This window comes from Zonotrichia leucophrys, chromosome 4 (assembly GCF_028769735.1).
Source record: "Zonotrichia leucophrys gambelii isolate GWCS_2022_RI chromosome 4, RI_Zleu_2.0, whole genome shotgun sequence".
Lineage (NCBI taxonomy): Eukaryota > Metazoa > Chordata > Aves > Passeriformes > Passerellidae > Zonotrichia > Zonotrichia leucophrys.
Genome location: NC_088173.1, coordinates 28,438,201 through 28,459,315, shown reverse-complemented (window position 1 = coordinate 28,459,315; position 21,115 = coordinate 28,438,201). Strand labels below are relative to the sequence as shown.

The 21,115-nt window shown below is 37.8% G+C and overlaps 1 protein-coding gene across 1 annotated transcript in view; it reads left to right on the top strand.

Annotated features, from left to right (window-relative positions):
• Positions 1-21,115, top strand: part of COL25A1 (collagen type XXV alpha 1 chain) — a 300,860-nt gene that overhangs the window by 222,274 nt on the left and 57,471 nt on the right. The window contains exons 11-15 of the mRNA XM_064710946.1: positions 3,599-3,625; positions 6,066-6,110; positions 15,081-15,134; positions 16,704-16,730; positions 19,123-19,167. Of these exons, the coding sequence (XP_064567016.1) occupies positions 3,599-3,625; positions 6,066-6,110; positions 15,081-15,134; positions 16,704-16,730; positions 19,123-19,167 (198 nt within the window). The remainder of the gene's footprint in view (positions 1-3,598; positions 3,626-6,065; positions 6,111-15,080; positions 15,135-16,703; positions 16,731-19,122; positions 19,168-21,115) is intronic.

Below are 21,115 nucleotides of genomic sequence, written 5' to 3'. Positions count from 1 at the left end.
TGATCAGCCAGTGGTTGTAAAGGGCTGTGCGGTTCTGCTTTGCCTCCTTCGTGCACCAGATGTGTTGGTGGCAGAGGGGCAGTATGTTACATGTGGTGTAGCTGGAGCCTGCAGCTGGTGGGGGTTCCAGCAGGTTCCCTGTGTTTGTGTGGGGTCAGTGCAGAGCCAAAGCTTTGGGCTTGGGGGCAGTGAGGTGGGGACCTGTGGCAGCAGCTCTGCACTGCCTGCCAGCACCCAGAGGCACAGTATCTGTCCAGGGGGAAGCTTGGCTGAGCCTGCATTTGCAAAGTGCCCCTTTGGATGTGCTGGAGCAAACAGCAGGGCTGGGATATTGCTGCAGCTGTTACGGAGCACAGAGCAGCTGAAGGAAAACAGAGAAAAACATAAAAACAAAGCATCCTGAGGAATTGCTTGGAAATATTCACGTATTTCTTGCCTTCTGCTTCTGTCTCCAGACCTACATAGAGATTGTGATTGCTGGTCCCACTGTCTGTTCATCAAATGGGTACCACATGGTGCTCCCCAGTTCAGTAGAGTAATATGGGGAGAAAATCCACATGTTCATATGGAATTTTCTACATTCATTCTTCTAAAAGCTGTCACTTATTCCTCTGGAAATAAGCCAAAGCACCTTGTTGGTTTTTGGTTTGGTTTTCAGTTTTGTTTTTGGTTTTTTATTTTAGATTTTTTTAAATTTTATTCTTTTATATTTTTTCTTTCTACCATATTTTATTTATGTGCTTGTTTCTATCTCTCCAGTGTCATTCTGTGCGTTGATCAGAGATTTTAGGTAATTCTAGAAAAATAAGCACCATTCTGAGGTATTCTACAGGCTTTTTTGTTTTGTTTTGTTTTAAAAAGTTTTCTGTTAGTAACCTAATTTCACATTTTCAGTTGAATGACTGCTGGCTTGTGTGGGGGAGGGATGAGAGCAGTCAGTGAATGAGCTGTTAAGTTTCCAATGGCTTTGAGCTTCTTTCCCAATGCTAGAGAGCAGTGCTTTAAAGAAAAATTGTTTCCAATCAGGTATGTTTTGCAATCAGAACGTTCTAAGGATAAGAAGGACTTGTTATCCTATGTAAATTGTAAAGTGTACCAATTTAGGTAAGCTTTTATTTGAATTTTTTTTTCAGTCAATACCATACAATTCCTGAAGGTAGTTGTGCTGTTGGAGACTGTTTGTGTCATCAAGTGGCTCAGTGGCTGTGAAACACCAGGGCTGCTTCCAGTCCGAGTAAAGGCTTAAGTACCAGAAATGGAAAACTTCTAATTGCAGAAGATATTTATTGATAAGTATCTGCTGCATCTTTTCTCTGAATTATTCATTTTAAAGTCATCATAAGAGCAAGACTAGGCTACTATGTAAATATTTTCATATTCAGTAACTCATCTGGAGAAGCTGGAATGATGTCAGGGATCAAGGGGAAATTCTGGGAAAAAATGTTTTCTGCAATGTCTTGAATTATATCCATCCCTGTCAGCTGACAGCTGCAAGCACCAGGCAGAAAGTCCAACAGAGAGTACATTTAACAGGTTGCTTTGGGGCTAATATTAGTAAGTGAATTATCATTTTTCCTTCATACAGTGGTATTGTATTAAGGGATCCCAAATGGTAATTTAATATAGCTGAGGGTCTTTAGAAGGTTTTAATAGCTTCTTAAGTAGCTAGAAACTGATATATCCATCCCTTGGACATAAAAATAGCTGGTATGAGCTATGATGGAGGTCTTCAGTTGTTCTGTATTCACTGTGGCCTACTGATGGCAGGATTTTTCCCAAGACCTGAAATAACCCTGAAATGTAGCACATTAGTTTACAAGTCAACAGGCAACTGATGCCCAGGATGTAGACATTTGGAGCCTGTTTTGATACCATTGCTGTAGGGAAATCATTAGTTTGAGCATTAATTCTTGGCATTTTTAAAATGCTAGACAAATTTGTGTCTTTCTTACAAAAGAAAAGGACGGTGTCAGGCACTCAAAGAGAGGAAAGAACACTGTTTGTGGACTTGTTGTTCTATTTGTGCTTCCTTGCCCAGCAGATCACTCACTCTCAAGCACTTACTAAAAAGAAGAATTGATTTAATCAGCAGGTTTTATGGAGCACTGTGAGCTGGGGACATTTTTCTCCATCTGGAAAAGCAGGTGCTCACTATATTCATTGCTCTGATCATCACCAGTGCTGAGTGCTGAGGTACTTCTGCTTTCTTTTGAAGGCAAGGGATTAAAGGTGGGTTTCCTTTATCAGAATCTGTCTCTGCAGTCTAAAGGAGATGCTCACAATACCTTTCTTCTGTTAAAACAATCAGGCAAAACTTTCAAGAAGGCGCATTCACCTATGCTTTTGCAAGACTTGATACCAAACCTTAGACATACCATTTAAAACTGCAAGGCTTTCATCCATGTCAGTGAATGCAGCGCTCAGAATTACCACCAGTGGAGCTTTTCCTTGTTAGCAGTTTAAAGTCGCGTCAGAGCAACGTTCCAACAAGCAATGTTCCGTCTACTGACAGTGGAGGATTCTGCCTAACTTCACACTAATTTAAGAATAAAATCAGAGTCACATTTTGAGGCAAAAATCCTTTTGTTTTCCTGAATAATTAAAGTTCTGGTATCGATCAGTTCTTCTTTTATACTTTCTCACATCAGAAGGATTTGAATTCCCCAGTTTTTGTGCTGGGTTTTGCACTTTCATTGACTATGAATTCACTTTGCTTGGTACACCACCACCACCCACAGTTTGCACCAGTGCCCATAGTAGGAACCTGAGGAAAAAATTGCACAGAACTCTATTGGATGTGGTCTGTCTGTTACCAAAAGAGACTGCCAAAGTGTCCTGGATGTGGCTCGTTGATCTATTTCTCTCTGTTTCCCCTCTCCACTGTGGCCACCTGGGTACTTCAGAGGCACCAGTTGAGAAATGGGTCCTCTTAATATCAACAAGACTTTGACTCTTGTATGACGTAAAGGAAAGTTAAGCTTTCCTGAGCTGAGATATCTCTTCCTGCCTTCTCAGCTCATGGGGACAAAATGGTGGTTCTTAGCTTCCCAAGAGCATTTTTAACAATTTGTGAAGCTAAAGATTTTTCTCTTAACTTGGAAATGATGCCTCACATGACAAGTTGGGTATAACACAGTCATGTGTGGTGATACTTAGAAGGTGAGAAGATTTTGAGGTTTATGCTTCTCCCCATTGCAAAAATGGTTGTTTGTATAAACCTTGTTTTTATGCTGACAAGCTGATATGCTGTTACTGTGAACACACAACTGGCTGTTGGTTGATATAAAAGAGAAAAACCACAGTCATCTTAATGCTGGGAGATTTGTCAGTATTGGAAGAAACAGGTGGCTTGGAAGAGAAAATATTAGAAGGGGGAAAATTTGAGTATTCTTGATAGTAGTAAGTTCAGTTCCAAAAGTGAAGAAGAAAGATTCATTGTGCATTTTGAGCATAAACTCCTACTTTTCTTTGATTTATAAAATATCAGCTGGTTTCAGTCCAGTATCAGAGTGCTTACACAATAAGACAGTCTTAATTAGTCATTTCAGTTTAAATTGGCTGGAGTTTTGATGTTAATTGAATTGTTTTCCCTTTGCAGGGACCTCAGGGGCCTCCAGGACAAAAGGTACAGTATAAACAACAATGCTGTGAAAGTGATTATTCCTCCCGTGCCAAATTGCATGCAGAAAAGGTGAATGGAATAAGCTACTGTACACTGCTTTGAATCAATTAGCTTAGGTTCTGCATTTTGGTTTTGCAAAATGGAGCCATATAACGTGAGACACAAGATTTCTCATTTCCCCCATCATATGAAGCTCAAGCAATGCAGAGCAGACTGTTTTCAATCTGTCTGCTTAACTTGCAGGTGAAAAGGTCACTATAATTTTCTCATTCATAGACTGGTACGATTAGGAAACCAAAGTTAAAGCGTTGTGAAAGGTGGGGAGATAAAGTTTCTGATTAAATGCATGTCTCTACTCAAGTAGATCAGTGCCATATGACTAAAGAATTGACCAGCAGAAACAAAGGGCGTAGGTGTTGCTGATAAATAGCGCTTGGTCGGTGGTGTTCAGGTGGTCTGCCGGTGTCTTCCTGTTCCTCTGGTAACCTGAGACCTGCCTTCCTGGGAATGCCTCCAGCCTTATTTACACTCATTAAAGCTGACTGCCTTGGTTTGATTGAGTGAGTTATGATTTATGGAATTACTCCATTAAAACAGTCCTCAGAATATCAGCACAACAGCTAGTGAGTGATACTTTTCCGGCATCTGACTCACATACCACCAAGGTGAGTAATTTTCTAACTGATTTAAAAAGATTGAAAAGTTGTATGAAAGATATTTAATAAAACTGCTATAATTTGTATAAAGGAAAAATAAAAGAGGAAGGAATAAGTAGTATTGACATATGTGAGAAAGATGCCTGCTTTCCTTCTTCTAAGATTATGTTCTTTAGAGTGAAGCATCTGTTAAAATGAAACTTTTTTACAAAAGAAAGAAAACCTGTGATATGTAAGAACGTAATCCCAAAGTACACAAATTGGTGGAATTTTGCCAGCTGTGGGCTGTATGGAGTTTGCAGGCTGAAGGAGAGGACTACCCTTTGTGTTTGGCAATGCAGGAATGTGGCTCATGTCTAAGTTGCCCTTACAAAGCTATACCCTGAGAATTGTGGAGGAGGATACTTTGTGTGTATGACATCAGCAAAACCCATGTGCTGATGAACTTTTGAATATCTGATAAACATTTACTTATCACAGTAGAATCAGTTTCATTTGACACTTTCTAACATCCTGTGTTTCATAAGAAAAATAATCAGCTGCCACTGAGAGGAGGAACTGCTATACATAGGATAGTTTATTGAGGCTGATGGTTTAATGCCCTCCTGAGCTTTTCCTTCTAATTTTCTGGAAAAATGGTACAGAGATGTGGAAGTGTTCGCTCAGGCCCTTTTGTAGTAGCTTAAAGCCGTGACCATGCATTCAGCAAGAAGAGACAACAAGGATGCCAAAGTGGAAGCTTAGGGAGAAAGGGGAGAGCATTGTGAGTCAAAGAGATAAGCTGGGATGCGGTGTATTATTTCTTACTGATTCAAAGCTCTGTTACTAGCTCTTGGAGGGTTCTTAAGGCCCTCATGAGTTGGTTCCTTTTCCTGTTAAACAGGATTTTCCAACTCTATTAATTGACAAATGTCTGCATCCATTTTGAACACATTTCCTTTGGGTGTTGGTGATAATTTTAGTGACACATCTAAGCAAAATAGAGGGTGAATTTCCATGCAGAAATTCTTTCAGTTTGCTTACTGAGCAGCACCATATTTATAAAATAAGAGGAGAATGCTGTACAAGCCTATGCAACTTTCCTGCTTTCCTCATGCTTTGTGCTTTCTCTGAACTTCCATAGCAAGTTGCACAAGGACCTTCAAAAAATTATTTATCACATAGAAATTTACAGTATCAGAGCTTTATAAAAAAAAATCTCTCAATGTGAGAAGTCATTGTTAATTATTTTTTTCTTCTTTGTCACTTGTGTTTGGCCTGTATTGACCTTTTAATTCTGATTGCACTGTTATTGGTGCAGTTTCAGTGTATCTGTAATTTGTACTGTCAGACAGAATCACTGCATATTATCTCTTAAAGCCTTGAGATTGATTGGTGCTACAAGTTATTGAGCTTGAATGATCCCTCTAGAAGCATTAATAGTCTTGTTCAGGTGCTATATTTGATTGCATGGGATCAGTCTCAAAACTTATTGAGAGCATTAAATGGAATAGCATTTTAATTCTAACATTTATTGTGAAGCATCCACAACATTACAAAACGTGAGCTTGAAGCTTGTTTCTGGAAAAGGCCATACAGTCCTTAAAATGTACAACATGAGAATATGTCTAATTAGTATAAAATCTCAACTGAAAGGAGAGCTCAGCTTGGATAAAAACGAGTTCTTGAAAAATTTATTGCAGTTCCAATAAGCAAACATTCACCATTATTTCTAAACACTGTATTATGAGATGAAAGGTTTCATGACCTGTTTAATTTGCTAAACACTGGCGTCTGTTTCCCTCCAGGGTTCTGTTGGAGTGCCTGGTGTTCCAGGGAGAGATGGACAAGTGGTGAGTTCTCTGACTTTTTCAGCACTGCCGGTATTTATGTAGTGGATTAAAGCAATATTGGGCTTGCAATATGCAACCTTATATCCAGAACTGTGCTTTCAAATTGGCTTCATGGAAAAGGCCACGTTTAATATAGCATAATGTGCTTTGTGCTCTGAAGTAATTTTTTTCTAGTTTTACCTGAACAAGCAACAAATGTAATTAATTAAGCTGAAAGTCTAGTGTTCAAATTTGGTGATGACTGATAGGTTGTAGAAAGAAGTGCATATTAACAGTGTGTTACTTGAGTCAGCATATTAACAAACAAAGGGTTTTTTACTTTTTGTTAACTCTGTCTCATAATGCAAACACTTGCATTGATACTGGCTACTGATGTGGTGCCAATACATTGTTAATACAACTTATAAATAGAGAAATAAAAAGAAATGGAAGTGCAGCTGGAGGATAATTTCAAATTGAATTTTGGGGATGAAAACACAGAGGAATAAGTCAAACAAATATTTTTGAATACAACCACAAGGAAATGCTAATTTAGGCAAGTCACTGTCAGAGTTCAGAATGGCCCTCCATAAGGAGAGGTCACAATAAAGCAGCAGGGCTGTAGTACAGCATTGCTAAGGTTTCTTGGCAAATCTGGGTGATGAAGTTTAATAGTATACCTCTGTGACTGTAAAGAGTATTATCCATCTGTTGTTCTCACAAGCCCTAGCATTCCTAGTGAACTTCAAAAGCACTGGCAAGGGATGCCAAAAGAAAGTGTATGATATATATGTTCAGTAGGTTCAAGCAGCAGCAGATGGTAGTGAATAAGGGTTGTATCAGACAATCCTATCTTCTGCTTCCCTCACCAAGAGCCCTTGGAATAAGTGTTGTTTCAAATAACTTACTTTTAGTTCTTCTTTTCTAAAAAAGAAAAAAAAAAGTATTGTTTCTAATAGCATAATACATGATATTAGGACTGTGTTTTCAGAGTGGTTATAAGAAATAATGTAATAACCATATATTTCACTTTAGTGATAGTGATAAGAATTTATTTTAAACTATTCTGAGTATTACAATTAATGTGAAACAACAAAATAAGAAATATTTAGAGTTAACTGTATTTGTACACACACACAGACACATATATATATTTAATACCAGAATTTATAAGAAAGTAATATGAAACAAATTTTCAGTAAGTCCTCAGATTTTTTGCTCCATATTTTATAACTGAATTCACTTGCAACAGAAATAATAGACAGTGCTTGCCAACTGAGATGCTCTTGCTGTACATGATTCAAGTAATTTTTGTGGCCTGACTGAAATGCCAGTGAAAATTTACTTTGTGGCATATCTGTAGGAATATGTAAGAACACTGGACTGGTGAAGTTGGAAACTGCTTTGAATAGAACAGAACTGATGATTCATATTTTATTCAAGAACTTTATTTTTAATAGAAATCATGCAAACTCCAGCAAGAAAAATTCACTCAAATGAGCAGAAAAAATTGATATTAATGAAATGTGTCAAATGTGTGATTAATGTGTCATTTTGGGAGACAGGGAATTTTTTTAAGCTCTTTGGCAAGGTTGTTGCATGTCTATTTTTAGGAGACCACATAGACTTACTTATTTGCTGTCATGTTTCAGGGGGCATAAAAGAAATGTGCAGTTGAACATTATGGGAAGATGAAAACACATCTTTAAATGTTGATTATTAATTTTAAATTGTGCTTTTAAAAAACTCCAAAATTTTCAATTTATGGGTGTCTATTTATTTGATTTACTTCTTCATTCATCACATCTATAACTTCGCAGACATTTTAAAATTATTACCACTTTATTAAAGATGTCAGAGTGTTTTTAGTGTAGCTGGACTGCTTTACTTTTGACCTTTAAAAAAAAAAAAAACTGAATTACTAAAGTGAAACAGAGGGACCAGGACAAAAGCCACACAGATAAAAATAAATTGCTGTTGCATTCTTTAATTTGATTTCTCAGCTGTTGGTCGATATTGACTAGAAACCACTTCCTTATTTGCAAAAAATATATTATTTTCTTAATACTAGGCAGGTGAAAGTTGAATGTTGCTATCTCTTTAATAAATAGATTAAAAATTCTGTTAGCTTGGAAACACTGGTAGAAATGAAGTTTAAATGAAGCAGTATTTGTCTAGAGTTAGAAAGTATAATGCAGCCTAGCAATCCCATGTTAATATTTTGCTATCAAAAGGTCAGTACTTCCAATTTCTATGAAAAAACAGATTCTCAGTGCAGTGCAGCACATGAGATGTTGATGAGGACCAGAGTGGTGATTTTAAGAGTCGGGCTGTACTGTGAGCCGGCTGCTGGCACTTCTGGCTTTACTCATTCAGATTCATGGTGACTTGCAGAACAGTTGGGTTCAACTTGCATGTGTGATGCGAGTCATCCCCTTTTTAGAAGTGACGTAGATAAAGGACTTTACAAAAGCCTTACTGTCCTGGTTGTCATTTGGCCAGTGAGCTCGCTCTGTCAGACAGCAGCATGTGCAGTGCACTAAGTTCCAAGTTAATATTTTTCCTTGGTTTAAAAGGCAGTGAGTGTTAAGCACATGCTTAAAATTAAGTGTGTGAATGCTTTTCTCATTTGGACAATGAAGCATTTTTCAGCCAGTGAATGTCAGCAGTGAATTAGCTTTGCTCTGTCCTCAAGCAGTTGAACAAAACAGAGTTAGGTCATCTCCATCATCTACATGCGTCTGTAATTTTCCTTTTTCTTTGTTTCACCTCTTCTTTAATTGAAATACTGAGCTATGGGAGATGATTGACAAGTCTGACCATAGGTCTGGGAATGAGATCATAAATTTTGAGTGCACTTAGAGCAGTCTTTTAATCCCTTAACATATGAACCCCTTGTCTTAGACAGTCTCTAGATATTAGAGAAGTGTAATTTTACACAACCCACATGTTTTTGCAGGACTGTTAACGAGTAGATTTTTTTTTTGTATTTAGAGCAGCAAAATCACTGCCATAAAACCTTCACACATTAGGCCAAATCCAGTGAAACATTACAGGTAGTCTTGCAAGGACATTTACAGTCTTCATTTGTTCCTACATTTGAGAAACTGCAGCAAGTTTATCTTGAGAACAGTAACTGGAAAGGAGCTGCTTAATAATACCTGCAGCTGGAAATAGTGTTGGTTTTGGGATGGACCAAAACCTGCTGAAATAAGGAATCTTTCCTTTGCAGACTGTTGTGCAAGCCACAGGTTTCTTTCTGTCACAGTGCAGTGGCAGATAAACTTCCCTTTCTCCATCCCTGGCAGAAGTTCCTCAGGCACTCGAAAAGTACAGAAAAGCACTAATTCTGCAAGGTGCTGGGAGGTTGCAGTGATCTGAGGATACCACATTCATACATTAATCGTGTTGAAATAGCCACAAAGGGCTTCTTGGAAAGTTAAACTCTGCAAGTATAGAATATATATTCTGGTATTTGTTAAATGTTACTGATTTGATAAGGGCTGTCAATGACTGCAGCAGCACACAAAGAGAAAAGCAGAGATTCCTTAAGTGTTATGATGGTATTTGGCTGAAGGAACCCAGTTTCTGGAGTTTGTGCAAATAACCGTCTTTGTTATAATAGGAGTTTGTCTGGAGTGCATAAATACCTCACTCTAAACTTCCATAAATCTTTTCTTACATAGTGCTACTTTTCTTACGCACTACTTGATATTTTGGTGGGTTTTTTGGTGAGGGTATATTGAAAACAGAATGAATGATCAGGATAGATCTCTTAATTTCAAATTCTTCTGGTAGATTTGCAATAGCAATATGATAAACCTCAAACAATTTTCCTTCATATCAGTAGATTCAGAGTCTGGGTATGCACATTTCTTACTGCTTTCTTCATGATTTTTGTTTCTCTAATTTACATGTATTTCCTTATTACTGTGTACAGTGCTGTGTAGGAACACATTTTGAAGGTGACAGTATCAAATTTGTTCAGCGAAATGAGGAAGGGTATGCATGTACTAACATTTTTTCAAATAAAGGGAGGAAACATCATAAATATAGTTCACAAATTCCCAGACATGTTTGCAGGCCAGCTGAGTCTTGTTGAAGAGACTTTCCACTTAATTTCAGTTGGTGAGTGGGCCAGGAGAGATTTCCAGTCCTTAAACAAACAATTTTAAGTTACTTTTGAGGCGCGCAAAAAGCCAGTTGAAAGGAATTGAATTCCACCCTGGTTTGAAATGGAAATCATAGTAACATTTCTGAAAAACCTCTTTTTTACCTTCTGTCCTCATCTATGTATTTTAGAGTAAAATTAGACTGGATTATGTTTGAGGCCTCTTGTGTTTCCTTATCCTTAAACTGATTACATTCTAGTGACTGAAAAATATAGCAATATGACAACCTTTCTTTCAGGGTGAGGTGGATATCAACCAGCTGGTGTAGAGAGTTATTGCATCTCACCAAAACAAAACCTGTTTCAGAACTGCAGCCTCTGGGCTGTTTTGCTGTTACAAACAAGAAAAGCTGGGGCCCCCAGCCATGTTATTTTTAGCTGATTAATTCTGGATATGAAGGTATATGCCTCAGGGGCAGAAAGCACTCCAGTAAGGAGAAGCATGCTTTCAACTGCCTCAACTCCTTTAATATGGACTCTGGTGGGTAATATATTTTCAGACCTGTTATGAAGTAGACTTTATGAGTTCATATTGACAGATTTCTTTCTCATATTACCAACAGAGCCCAAGCAATGCTCTGTACACCTGAGTACTCACCAAATTCTGATTCACTTCAGTGTAAGCTTTAAGACTGCCCCTACAACAAGAGTATCTGAGGAAACTGCTACACCTATTTATTGAGCAGAGTGCTAAAAGTTGTTCTTTGCCCAAATACAGGAAAGAGGTAGGGGCTTGGTCAAGTTACACAAAGGCAAGATAAAAATAACTTCATTTGAAAAAGAAGTCAAGGGTTACCTGAATAGTATTTCTAATGCAATATTTGCATGTTTACCAATGTGGGACATGACATTTGTGCATCTGGTGGTTTTGTTGCTGCTTTGGTGCAGCTGAACCTTGATAGAGAGGATGTTCGGGTAAGATGCTGCAGGTTCCCCAGCATCCCATGGAGCTTCTGCTCTTTCCATCATGGTGTCAGTTAAGTTGCACATTGCTGAGGTAGCCTTTGGAAATCACAGCCCACCTCGGTGCCAGGAGGGAGATTTTTTTTTTTTTTTTGGTGTATCATGGTAGTTCCACACAGTGCTCATTGCATAGGACAACTTCTGCAGTATGGTTTAGCTGAGAATAAGAATGCAGAAGGGCAGAAGGGGTAAGTAATAATTGATTTAAATTGAGTACCAAGACACTTCACACCTCACTACAGCATCTTCCACACTCCATCCCTTTTAGGGATAAGTTCCAAGGGGATGCTCTTAGGGTACCTTCACACAATTTCTCTGGGTCTTACATCTTTTTCTTGTGTCAGGTTGCAGTTTAGCCCTCATAAATTCTCTGACTGGGATCATGGGTTGGGTTTTATAGACACTAGGAAGTTTTAGAATGATTGCCATCACTCTGTTACTGAGCAATAATTTCTCAGGGGTTCATGACTGGAGAAGGGCTGAGCTGTGAGCTAAAGCTAGATGTACTATAGAAAAAATTACTCTTTAAATGGGAAAAACCACTTGTCAAGGCCACGCTTGGAGTACTGTGTCCAGTTGTGGGCTCCTCACTACAAGACGTGGACATACTGGGTAGAATCCAAGTAAGGGCCTCAAAGGTGATCTCCAGAAGTGCCTTCTAAATTCAAGCATTCTGTGATTCTATGAAAGAAAAGATAAAAATATGCTGCCTTGGTTTGAAACCTAGCCGATGTGCTCAAGACAATTGTTTCTGCAACGTAACACCTTTGCTGTCAATGCAATTAAAGAGAGACTACAGCAGCAGTCAGGAGAGACATTAACCATGGCCTGGTGAATGTAAAATACATGTGAGATTGAGGATTTAGATTTACAGCTTTCATTTTATCAGGTTGAAAAGCAGTCTGATTTAAATTGTTGCATCGAATGACATTGTTGAGTGTCTGGTGTTCCCTTGCATGCATCACTCCTTGAATAGCAGGGTCATCATCCTCAGCCTCTTAAAAGTCAGCTGTGCGTTTTGCTCATCTCCAAAACACTAACCTGTGGGGCTGAAGTGTACTTGTACAGCATTTTACACTCCAGTTTTACTCTTAACAGCATTTTCCACTCTGATTTTAACACGTGCTTTTAGTAATAAATAGATAAATAAATAAAAGTAACTAAACGGAAGAAAAGTAACTAACTATACTTCCTAAGAGAAATATTTTAAATTATTTTCATGCCAAAAATCAAAATTATTTTTTGGGATGAACATGTCTCAAATGACAGTATCTGAGTAGGGAAGAGCTATCAATCTACTCATCTGCAAAAGTTAACAGCTCTTTGCTTCATAATTACTCTGAGCAAAGCATTTTTATGTTTGTTTTGTGGTTTGGTTTTTCTTGTTTATTTTGGGGGGTTTATGTTAAGGCTTACTGGAATAGTAAAAATATCTGCACATAAAGCCAGACTGCCATGCCTACAAGACACGCAGAGTGACAAAGGGAGGCTCCCTGACACAAAGCTTGTTTAGCTCTGCACTGGGAATGTTCTTCAGGGCTAGGGCATAGATCATCTTATGGGCTGTACATGTTCACCTCTTTTCACTGATTCTTTGTATAGACAAGAAAATAAAGGTCTAACATAGGGAAAAGAATATTTTCCCTGCTCTTCTGAACATTACCAAGAGAATGATAATCGCTTCAAAAACATAAAGGCACAAGGTCATTTCTGTGTTATCCTTCTAGGTTTGCCTTCAATCTTTCCCATTCCCAGAGCTAGTTTCTGCACTTCAAGTATCTCTGCTTAGTACTTTCATTAATGTAAGTGTAGTGCTGAGCATAGCAGTTGCACATAGGTCAGAACTGCAATTGCTGGTATGAATGGGGATTTAATATGACTGGGTGACAGGCTGAGGTTTTCACTTTTTCCAAAGAAAATAATTTTTTGTTCTATTTCTGCGATTTCCTTTTTGTCACAGCAGTGGCCCTCTGCATCCATAGCACTGATATGTAAACCTAGGAGGAAAGTGCAATCTTGGGACTTCTGCCTTTTGATTAGAGATTTAAAGCATCAGCCGACAGCAGCTGTTTGAAAATGAAGAGGACAGAAGCAAGCGTGTTTGGGGTGTGGGGATGAGGAGAAACAAGTGTATATTCATGGGTCCCTTCTGCTTCATTTTGTCAACTGGCAATTTTCTTCAAGAGCCTTTTAGGTCAATCCTTTAGGACACTCACACCTAATCTCCAACAGCTTCAAATCCTGAGCACTCATATATCAAATGCCTGTGCCACTTTATCACAGCTACTGTAGTACAAAGGGGCCTTGAGAAGGGGCTGACACAAGTGACTATTTCATTCCCTGAGGGCTTAATGGTACCTATTTTTTGCTCTGGCTTGGAAAATGCCTCACTAAAAGTGTTCTAGAACTTCGATGATTTTGGGTTTTTTTTTGAAACAGTGCAAGTCTTGAGGAAATTAAAATGTAATTAATGATTCCGTTACCTAATTTAGAAATGCAATGGAACTTGCTTTCACAGACAATCAGAGTTAATACATCTATGATTAAATCTGCCTGCAGAAGTAAGAAAGAGATAAGTTCTTAGTAGGAGACTTTTTTGGAGGAATAGAAAATATGTCTTGTTGTGTTTAGAAAAGCCTTTATCTTAATGCTCTGTAACTTTTGAGTAGAGGATTGGGTCATGAAGTGTACTAAATTTGAATACTGTGTGAAAATTGTTCACTGACTTACTGATACAAATTACGGTTCCAAATTTGATTGCTATGTTAGCTATTGGATTTAACTTTTCCACATTTTTCTACACTCAAATAGCAAAGGGCTTTTAGAAGGGCCAAGCTGCAGACTTTTAAAAATCTTTCTTTGGCTTTTATTTTAATGTGCTTTGCCATGTTGGAAGCGTGGTGCAGTTCTCTATGTGAGGGTTATCAGAGGTATTTCTTGTGAAACTGAGATATACATCTGCAGAAGCTTTTACACAGTAAGCCCAAGCTCCAGTTGTTTTACAATAAGTCTAACCATTACATTATTTTATCTAAAATAAATATCTGTCATTTTCCCATAAATGTGGGATATAAACACTAAAACATATTTTTAGAGGGTTTTTTGTTTGACATGTTTTTTTTTTTCTTGTTGGCTTCTTTTCTTTATTTTTAAAATTGAAGATGGGAAAGAAGATTGAAAATAAATGTTATTTTCTGATTGACTCATGAAAATAATTTATGACTCCTTAAACTGTAGAAGAGTATTATACTCCTCATTGAACATACCCAAAATCCCAAAATTTGGAGCATTGATGTAATGCTGACAGTTTTTAAATCTTTTAAAACCACTTTTCAACCACTGGTATAAAAAATGGATAAGCAAAGTATATTTTAAAAATTGAAAAGCTCTCTGGTTTTCCAAATTCTTCCATTTCTGAAACCGGCCCTTCTCATTTTTTTTCATTATCTCTTTTCCATCTGATACCAGAAACACAAATGTCAAAATAAATTAAGACAAGCCTTTCTTGGAGCATTTCTAAGTTGTAGAGAAGAGGAAAGCATTGGCAGTCTTGCTGGGAAGACTGTGCTTTTAAGGCTAATTGGACAGATTTTAAGAATCAGGAGTCACAGGTCTCCTTCCTGTTTAGTGACACGTCTGTGTGTTTCCACCTTTTTCAGAAGAATAATTTCTTACCTTACATGGGTTAGAGTTAATCCACCCTAACTGACAAAATAAGTCATTTTAGTGCCCAGCTGCGGGCTACATCTTTGTAGAGTCTTTTAAAACTGTGTTTATCATTACTGACCCATTATGAGAAGGTTCATATATTTCATCACATCTTTCTTAACTTCATCTTTCTTTTTCTTTGCCTTTAGGGTGAACCTGGTTTGCCTGGCATAGCAGGAGAGAAGGGAGAAGCAGGGCTCAAGGTCAGTATTGAAAATTAACTAAAAACAGAAGCACAGGGCATGTGAATGCATATGTAAATGATAGTTGTGCTTTCCAACTTGGGTTTATGTTCTGACTGACTTTTAATGATCTGCTCCCTCCAGTGATCAGTGCTGTAAGAGGCTTTACACATCTCACCATAAAGAAGCATTTTCTTCTGCTGTGCATGTGTAATTCCAGTCGGGGGCACTGATTCATAGGCATCCACTGCCAGCTGAATGCAATATGCCTGCAAGTGTTTGGGAATTTGGGGACCTTTTCAGAAAGGCTTTGTTTATGCCCCTTACAATGTGTTTCAGGCTTCTTTTCAAGAACTTCTGCGGTCAGTTCTTTGACAAATGTCAGGGTGAAGTCTTGAGGGCTGATCCTGCTATTATGGAAGTTAGCAACAAGCCTCATTAGGAGCATGTCTCAGCCTGTATTTGTTACATCAGAATGACTCTTTGCACTTTCTTGTTCTGTAGTTTGTTCTGCTGTTTTAATATTGAACAAATGAGATAGAACATAAAGCTTATGATGATAACTTCATTTAAAAGAGAACTCAACGTGTCCAAGATGATGGGATCTGTGGGGCTCTTGGAGGGGGCAATGCTAATTTCTAATCCCATCAGCTGCGAGTGAGCTCCCTGGTGCACATGTGCTCTTCAGCTGATTCTGTGCATCATGCTGCTGCTGACAGACATGCAAGGCAGCCTCTTTGCATTTACTGACTGGCTGCTTGTCCATCAGGAATGAAAACAAACCATTTGGGAGCATGACCTTTTCTTACTTTGTATAGAGAAGAAGCCGAATTATGGCAGTTGATGCTTCATTCGTATTCACAGCTGTAGTCCCTGAGTTGCCTAGCGACTGCCAGCCAACAGAAGGGGCAAAGATGAGCCAGAGTGCATCTCTGAGCCACAAATGCAGACATGAGTTGTCAGGGTCAGGCTGGCGTGCAAAAGTGCTTTTGCAGTTTCTCAAGCACGTTTTAATTTTGAAAAAAGTAATGGCTATAAGCCATCTTTTTGTTACAGAGATTGTTACAGAGAGTATAGAGAGCACTGAATGCCTTTTACTCTGGAACAGTCGTGAATTTGTTCAAGACCTTTAAGGCAGTTTCTCTCTCTTGAGGAACCTTCTGAGCCATCGACAGAATCATAAGACTTTCCCTTCACATCCAGACTTTTTGTTTCTTTTGTTTGTTCCCAAAACATGGAGAACCACACGTAGGAGCCACCTAGGTCCCTGCAGGCTGCTTCCCAAAGACATTTGCCTGTTTGTCAGGGTCTAGGACAAAACGGAGAGAGAGAGGTCTTCACATGCAAACCATTGAAGCTTTTAAAAAAATGTTGAAGTTGTGTTGTCCATTGAGATCTATTAAATTTACATATTTTATTGTTCATCAGAGATTTTCTTGTTGTATCATCTGAGATGTAGTCATCACTAGTGACATAATTATTAGTAAGGATAGTAATACTAACATTAGTAATAACTAACGATAGTAAGGCTAACACTTTAATTTTTACCATAGTAACTTATGACTTCTCTGCTCCAATTATTTTCCTTAGGGTGACCCTGGAGAAAGAGGAGAGAAGGTGAGATGTTTCACTTCCTTTGTTGTGGTTCTGTTTTGGGTAACTTGCTTGCAGTGCACTGATCCCGAGTTTAAAAATAAAAAACCACAGCTCCTACCTGGAACTTAAGTGGCACAGTGCAGCCTTTCCAAGGGTCACATAATACCTGCTAATGGAGGTTATTGATCTGTGATTACTGCAGTGGGATTAGTCACAGAGTGCAGTGATTGTGTGTTAAAGGCTGCACAGATGAGCAATCAGGCAACTAATCCTAACTGTGGTGAGTCTCAGAAAATGATGAGCCTGTCTGAATAAATTAGAGATCCGCACATTTCTCATAACTTGATTTTGATGCTCTGACACCTGTGTGGAATAAAACAATTAGGTAACAGAATGGTAAAACTACATAGATTCTCAGTGATACCTGGATAACAAGCTCTCCACGTGCTAAAAATAAAAATGGAAATGGAATAAAAAATAAAAATGGAAAAAAAAATAAAAAATTGAATGCTCTATTTGTGTTTGTGTCAGTTTAAGTAAGAGCAAGGGAATCTGCCCCCAGTGATGCTGTCTGGAGAGGCACACTGATGGGGCTCTTACTTGCAGTGAGTTAGCAAGAAATTGCTTCTCTGATGTCCAGTCATACCAAGGCAGGACAAGGGGGTGGAACCAGCTCCATGCTGCAGAAGGGGAGTATAATTCTGCTCTTCCAGGCATAGTGATGGGTAGGAGCACAGTGAGTTTAGAGTTGAGCTCCCTCACCTGCTCGCAGGGGCAGTTTGAGAAATAGCATAAGCCTTCTTTTGAGTAGGAATCCATGCACAGCCTCATCTTCTGCAAGTCTACTGACCTTATGTTTAAAAAGTAAGTTGTTTGGACTGAGGTGCAATTTGCTCTTGAGAAATGTTTACCTGTGTCTTTGCAGCTAAAACTGAATTTCACTTCCAGGTCCATGTAAATCTGTGTAATAGCAGCTGGAAACATGCTTTGCCAAGGCTATTACTTTCACATTTTCAAAAGCACACCATAAAAATAATTTAGGGAAATCTTTGAAACTCTGTGCCCCATGTGCAGAACTATGTAATCATGAAATATGCATAATGAAATAATTTATTCTGTTAAAATGATATTTTTAAAGTACTTCAGTAATCCTTAGTTTGTTTTCAGACATAAAGGGAATAACTATGAATTTTAATATCTGGTGAATTTTTGTCACTTAAACCCATTCTATTTTTCCATAATTATCCTTTGTCTTTTTCTGAAATGTGCAGTTTCTTTTTCTAAAATGTGTAGTTACAGATCCTCTCAATAAGTTAATCATGTTAATTGAACTTGAGTAACATTCCTCATTCTTACTCTTCCATGTTTCATGTATGTTTCCTTAATTAAAGTGCTGCTAGATTGTTAGCTCACTCCCATTGTATCAGTGGCTGTGATGTATAAATTTCTAAGTCTTCTCCAAAAGGATTTCACATTGAAATTTTCAGAACAATCTGACAGATACTGTATAATGTTATTAGAACAGTACTACTGGTTATCAGACCAAGGCCAGAAATGTGTTTTTAGTCTACTTAGGCTTTATTTTTATCCATAATTTTTGCTTTTTAATACTTATTGTGCTTTAAATGAGCCTCAAGTCCCACAGAAATTTTTAGCCTATATTCTTAACATAAAACAACATATAACATATTTGATGTAATCTGAACTTCTTACATGGTTACATGACTGAGTGGAAATTTGGTCTTTTTATAGATAAATATTGTGAAATTTTTCTTTTAAAATTTTGGACCTTTTTTTGAGTGGAAAATGTCTACTCAGACATGAAAATATTATCAAAATATCATTTTTCTAACAAAAACAGTGCATAGAATTTATGTAGAGATAAAGTCATTGGAAGCTCCTTGGAGGAGTGACATTTAGTGAGGTTTTTTTTTAGTCTGTAAATCATTCATGAAGGACTTCAGACTCAGAGAGTGTGTGCTATAAATTACTTGAGAATCTCAATAAAAACTACTGAGATTGTCCAACTGTCATCTGAATTTTATAGATACATCGAGGTGAATGTGTCTGTGTTGGGAAGAAAAATCTATTTCTAATTTAAAGTGCTGAATCATCATGGAATCATTAAATCATTCCTTCCTTGCTAAACTGCAGTGACCTCAGAAAGATGGTAGATTATACCAGCAGGTATTTTGTTGCTTTCTGGTGGGATTTTTTTACAGATCTGTGAAAGGGATTGCAGTTATAGTGAAGTCTGTAAGCCATAGCCCCTTCCTGACCATGTCACAGAGACTGAGTATCTGATGAACAAAATCAACTTGCATTGATTTAATCTTGTTGGAATGCTGACTCTTTTCTGCATACTGTGTTCTTACAGAAAATCATTAAAATGTAATGTGCGTTTCAATTATAGGGGGATGCTGGTGAGAATGGACTGAAGGGTGACACAGGAGAAAAGGTAACAACACTTCTAAGCAGAGAAGAAAATGTGTGCCTTAGGCATGCTTCTAGTATAACCAAATAATGGAAATAGTAATTTTTTCAAAAGAAAAATGCATTTTGAGATTTATTTTTTTTAAAAGTGAGTGATTTGGTTAAGTTCATTTTTATGAACAGCAGAAAAATTTTCACTGCTCTGTCCAGCTGAATATACGATATCTTTATACAACAGTAGCCCTAATATAGAATGTATCAGCATGGTTCTAGCTAGCACTCCTCTGCTGAAATTTGCATCACACAGGTTTGATCACAACCTGCCAGTAGGAATTACCCCTTTGAATTGCAGCAATGTTTTCTGGTGTACCCTTTATCTTTTCCCCTTCTGTGTTTCCATCAAAGAGTGGGACCAAACCAGTATGGGACAAAAATTACAGTATCGTAATAGGCAACTTCCCTCCCAAATTGGCAGCTGGAAAATCAAGATTTGATGATAAACACATTTTACATCTTTATCCTAACTGAAATCAACAATACCCTCACTTTATAACTTCTTAGTTCATTGTTGCAGAGTATGAAGATGCTGTAGAAATCACCAAAAAATTGATTTTGTCAAAATTTTTGTTTTACTGAGTTTTCTTTTATGTGAGACTCGTGCTCAGAAAATCTAACTGGAATTTTCAGTGTGATTTCCTTACAAAAGCCAGTTCTTAGCAGTCAGGGTAAAGGCTGTGTTGCACATGAAAAGGATCAGGCATATTGATCTCTTCTGGCCATCATTTTTGAACTGATATGCTTCTAAAAAACATGTATTTTAATGACTAGGCTTCAGCAGAAACAGAAACACTTCTTGTACTCCTGTATGTGTGATGCTTAACCAACTTAGAGCATTTCAGTTCAAGAAGAAGTTTATGATGGATTTATCAAGCTGGTAAGGAGTGCATGCAAATCCCTCAGGAGCTATCATTTAGATACAGTAAATCTGAACTTTGAAGAGCACAAGGATTTTAAAACATATTCTAAAATCAGCCATTAAAAACAGACATTAGATTTAAGAATAGTCAAGTTACTTGATTTTGGAAATTAGTTTAAATAATACTTTAAATACTTTATTTGCAGTCATGCTTAATAATAGAGATGAAAGTCTTAAGAACCTTATTTACTTACTTACATGATGTATGCTGGTAACATAATCTTGATCCACTCTCATGTGATTTAAGGTTGTAATCCACTAGAACTATAAATTGAGATTGTTCTTCAGAGAGATAGTTTTACAACAAGTAAATGGTAAGGTTATAATCTCTCTGGGAAGCCTAGTGCAGTTTCACCTGTTGCTGTTCTGCTCCGTTAGCCTTGAGGGTGAGCTTGCATGCACAGGGATGCCCATATTGCACATCCCTCCGTTTGGGATCCTTTTGAGCAAAGAAAAAAGTTCTCCTCTTCTTTCAGTGGGAAATCCTTTCTGCTCAAGTATAAAGTTTTAAATACTGCTGTGTTAACATTCAGCAGTTGGGCAGTCGAGTTGGGATCAACTTGTGGAAGGTAGAGGTTCTCAGGAGATTTCTTATATTGCTGTATCTGAAGAAATTTCAAGATAGCTCCTCAACTTCATAATGCAGAAGTCTCCCATTTCTTCTAGGTTCCATATTATTTTCAGAGGTGGGATGGTGCCATAGGAATATATTCTGTTTGTTTGGAGTGCACTGCTTTAGCCATAATGGGTTAGAGTCCTCTGCATTCATTTTTGCCAGACTTTCCAGAGCTGTGACTTCATTGACTTTCAGTATTTTTCTTCTTTTTCCCTGCTTTCAAGACAACCTGCCATGCAGAAAAAAAATGATTCAGTTCTTAGAGGAGAGCTGCAGTTTAAAGTTTCTGATAGGTAGCTTTGCAAACAGCACTTCCTAGAGAGCTTATGAGGGTGGTTTTTGACAGATAATTTAGGAGTAAGCATTAAATTTGTTGTCATT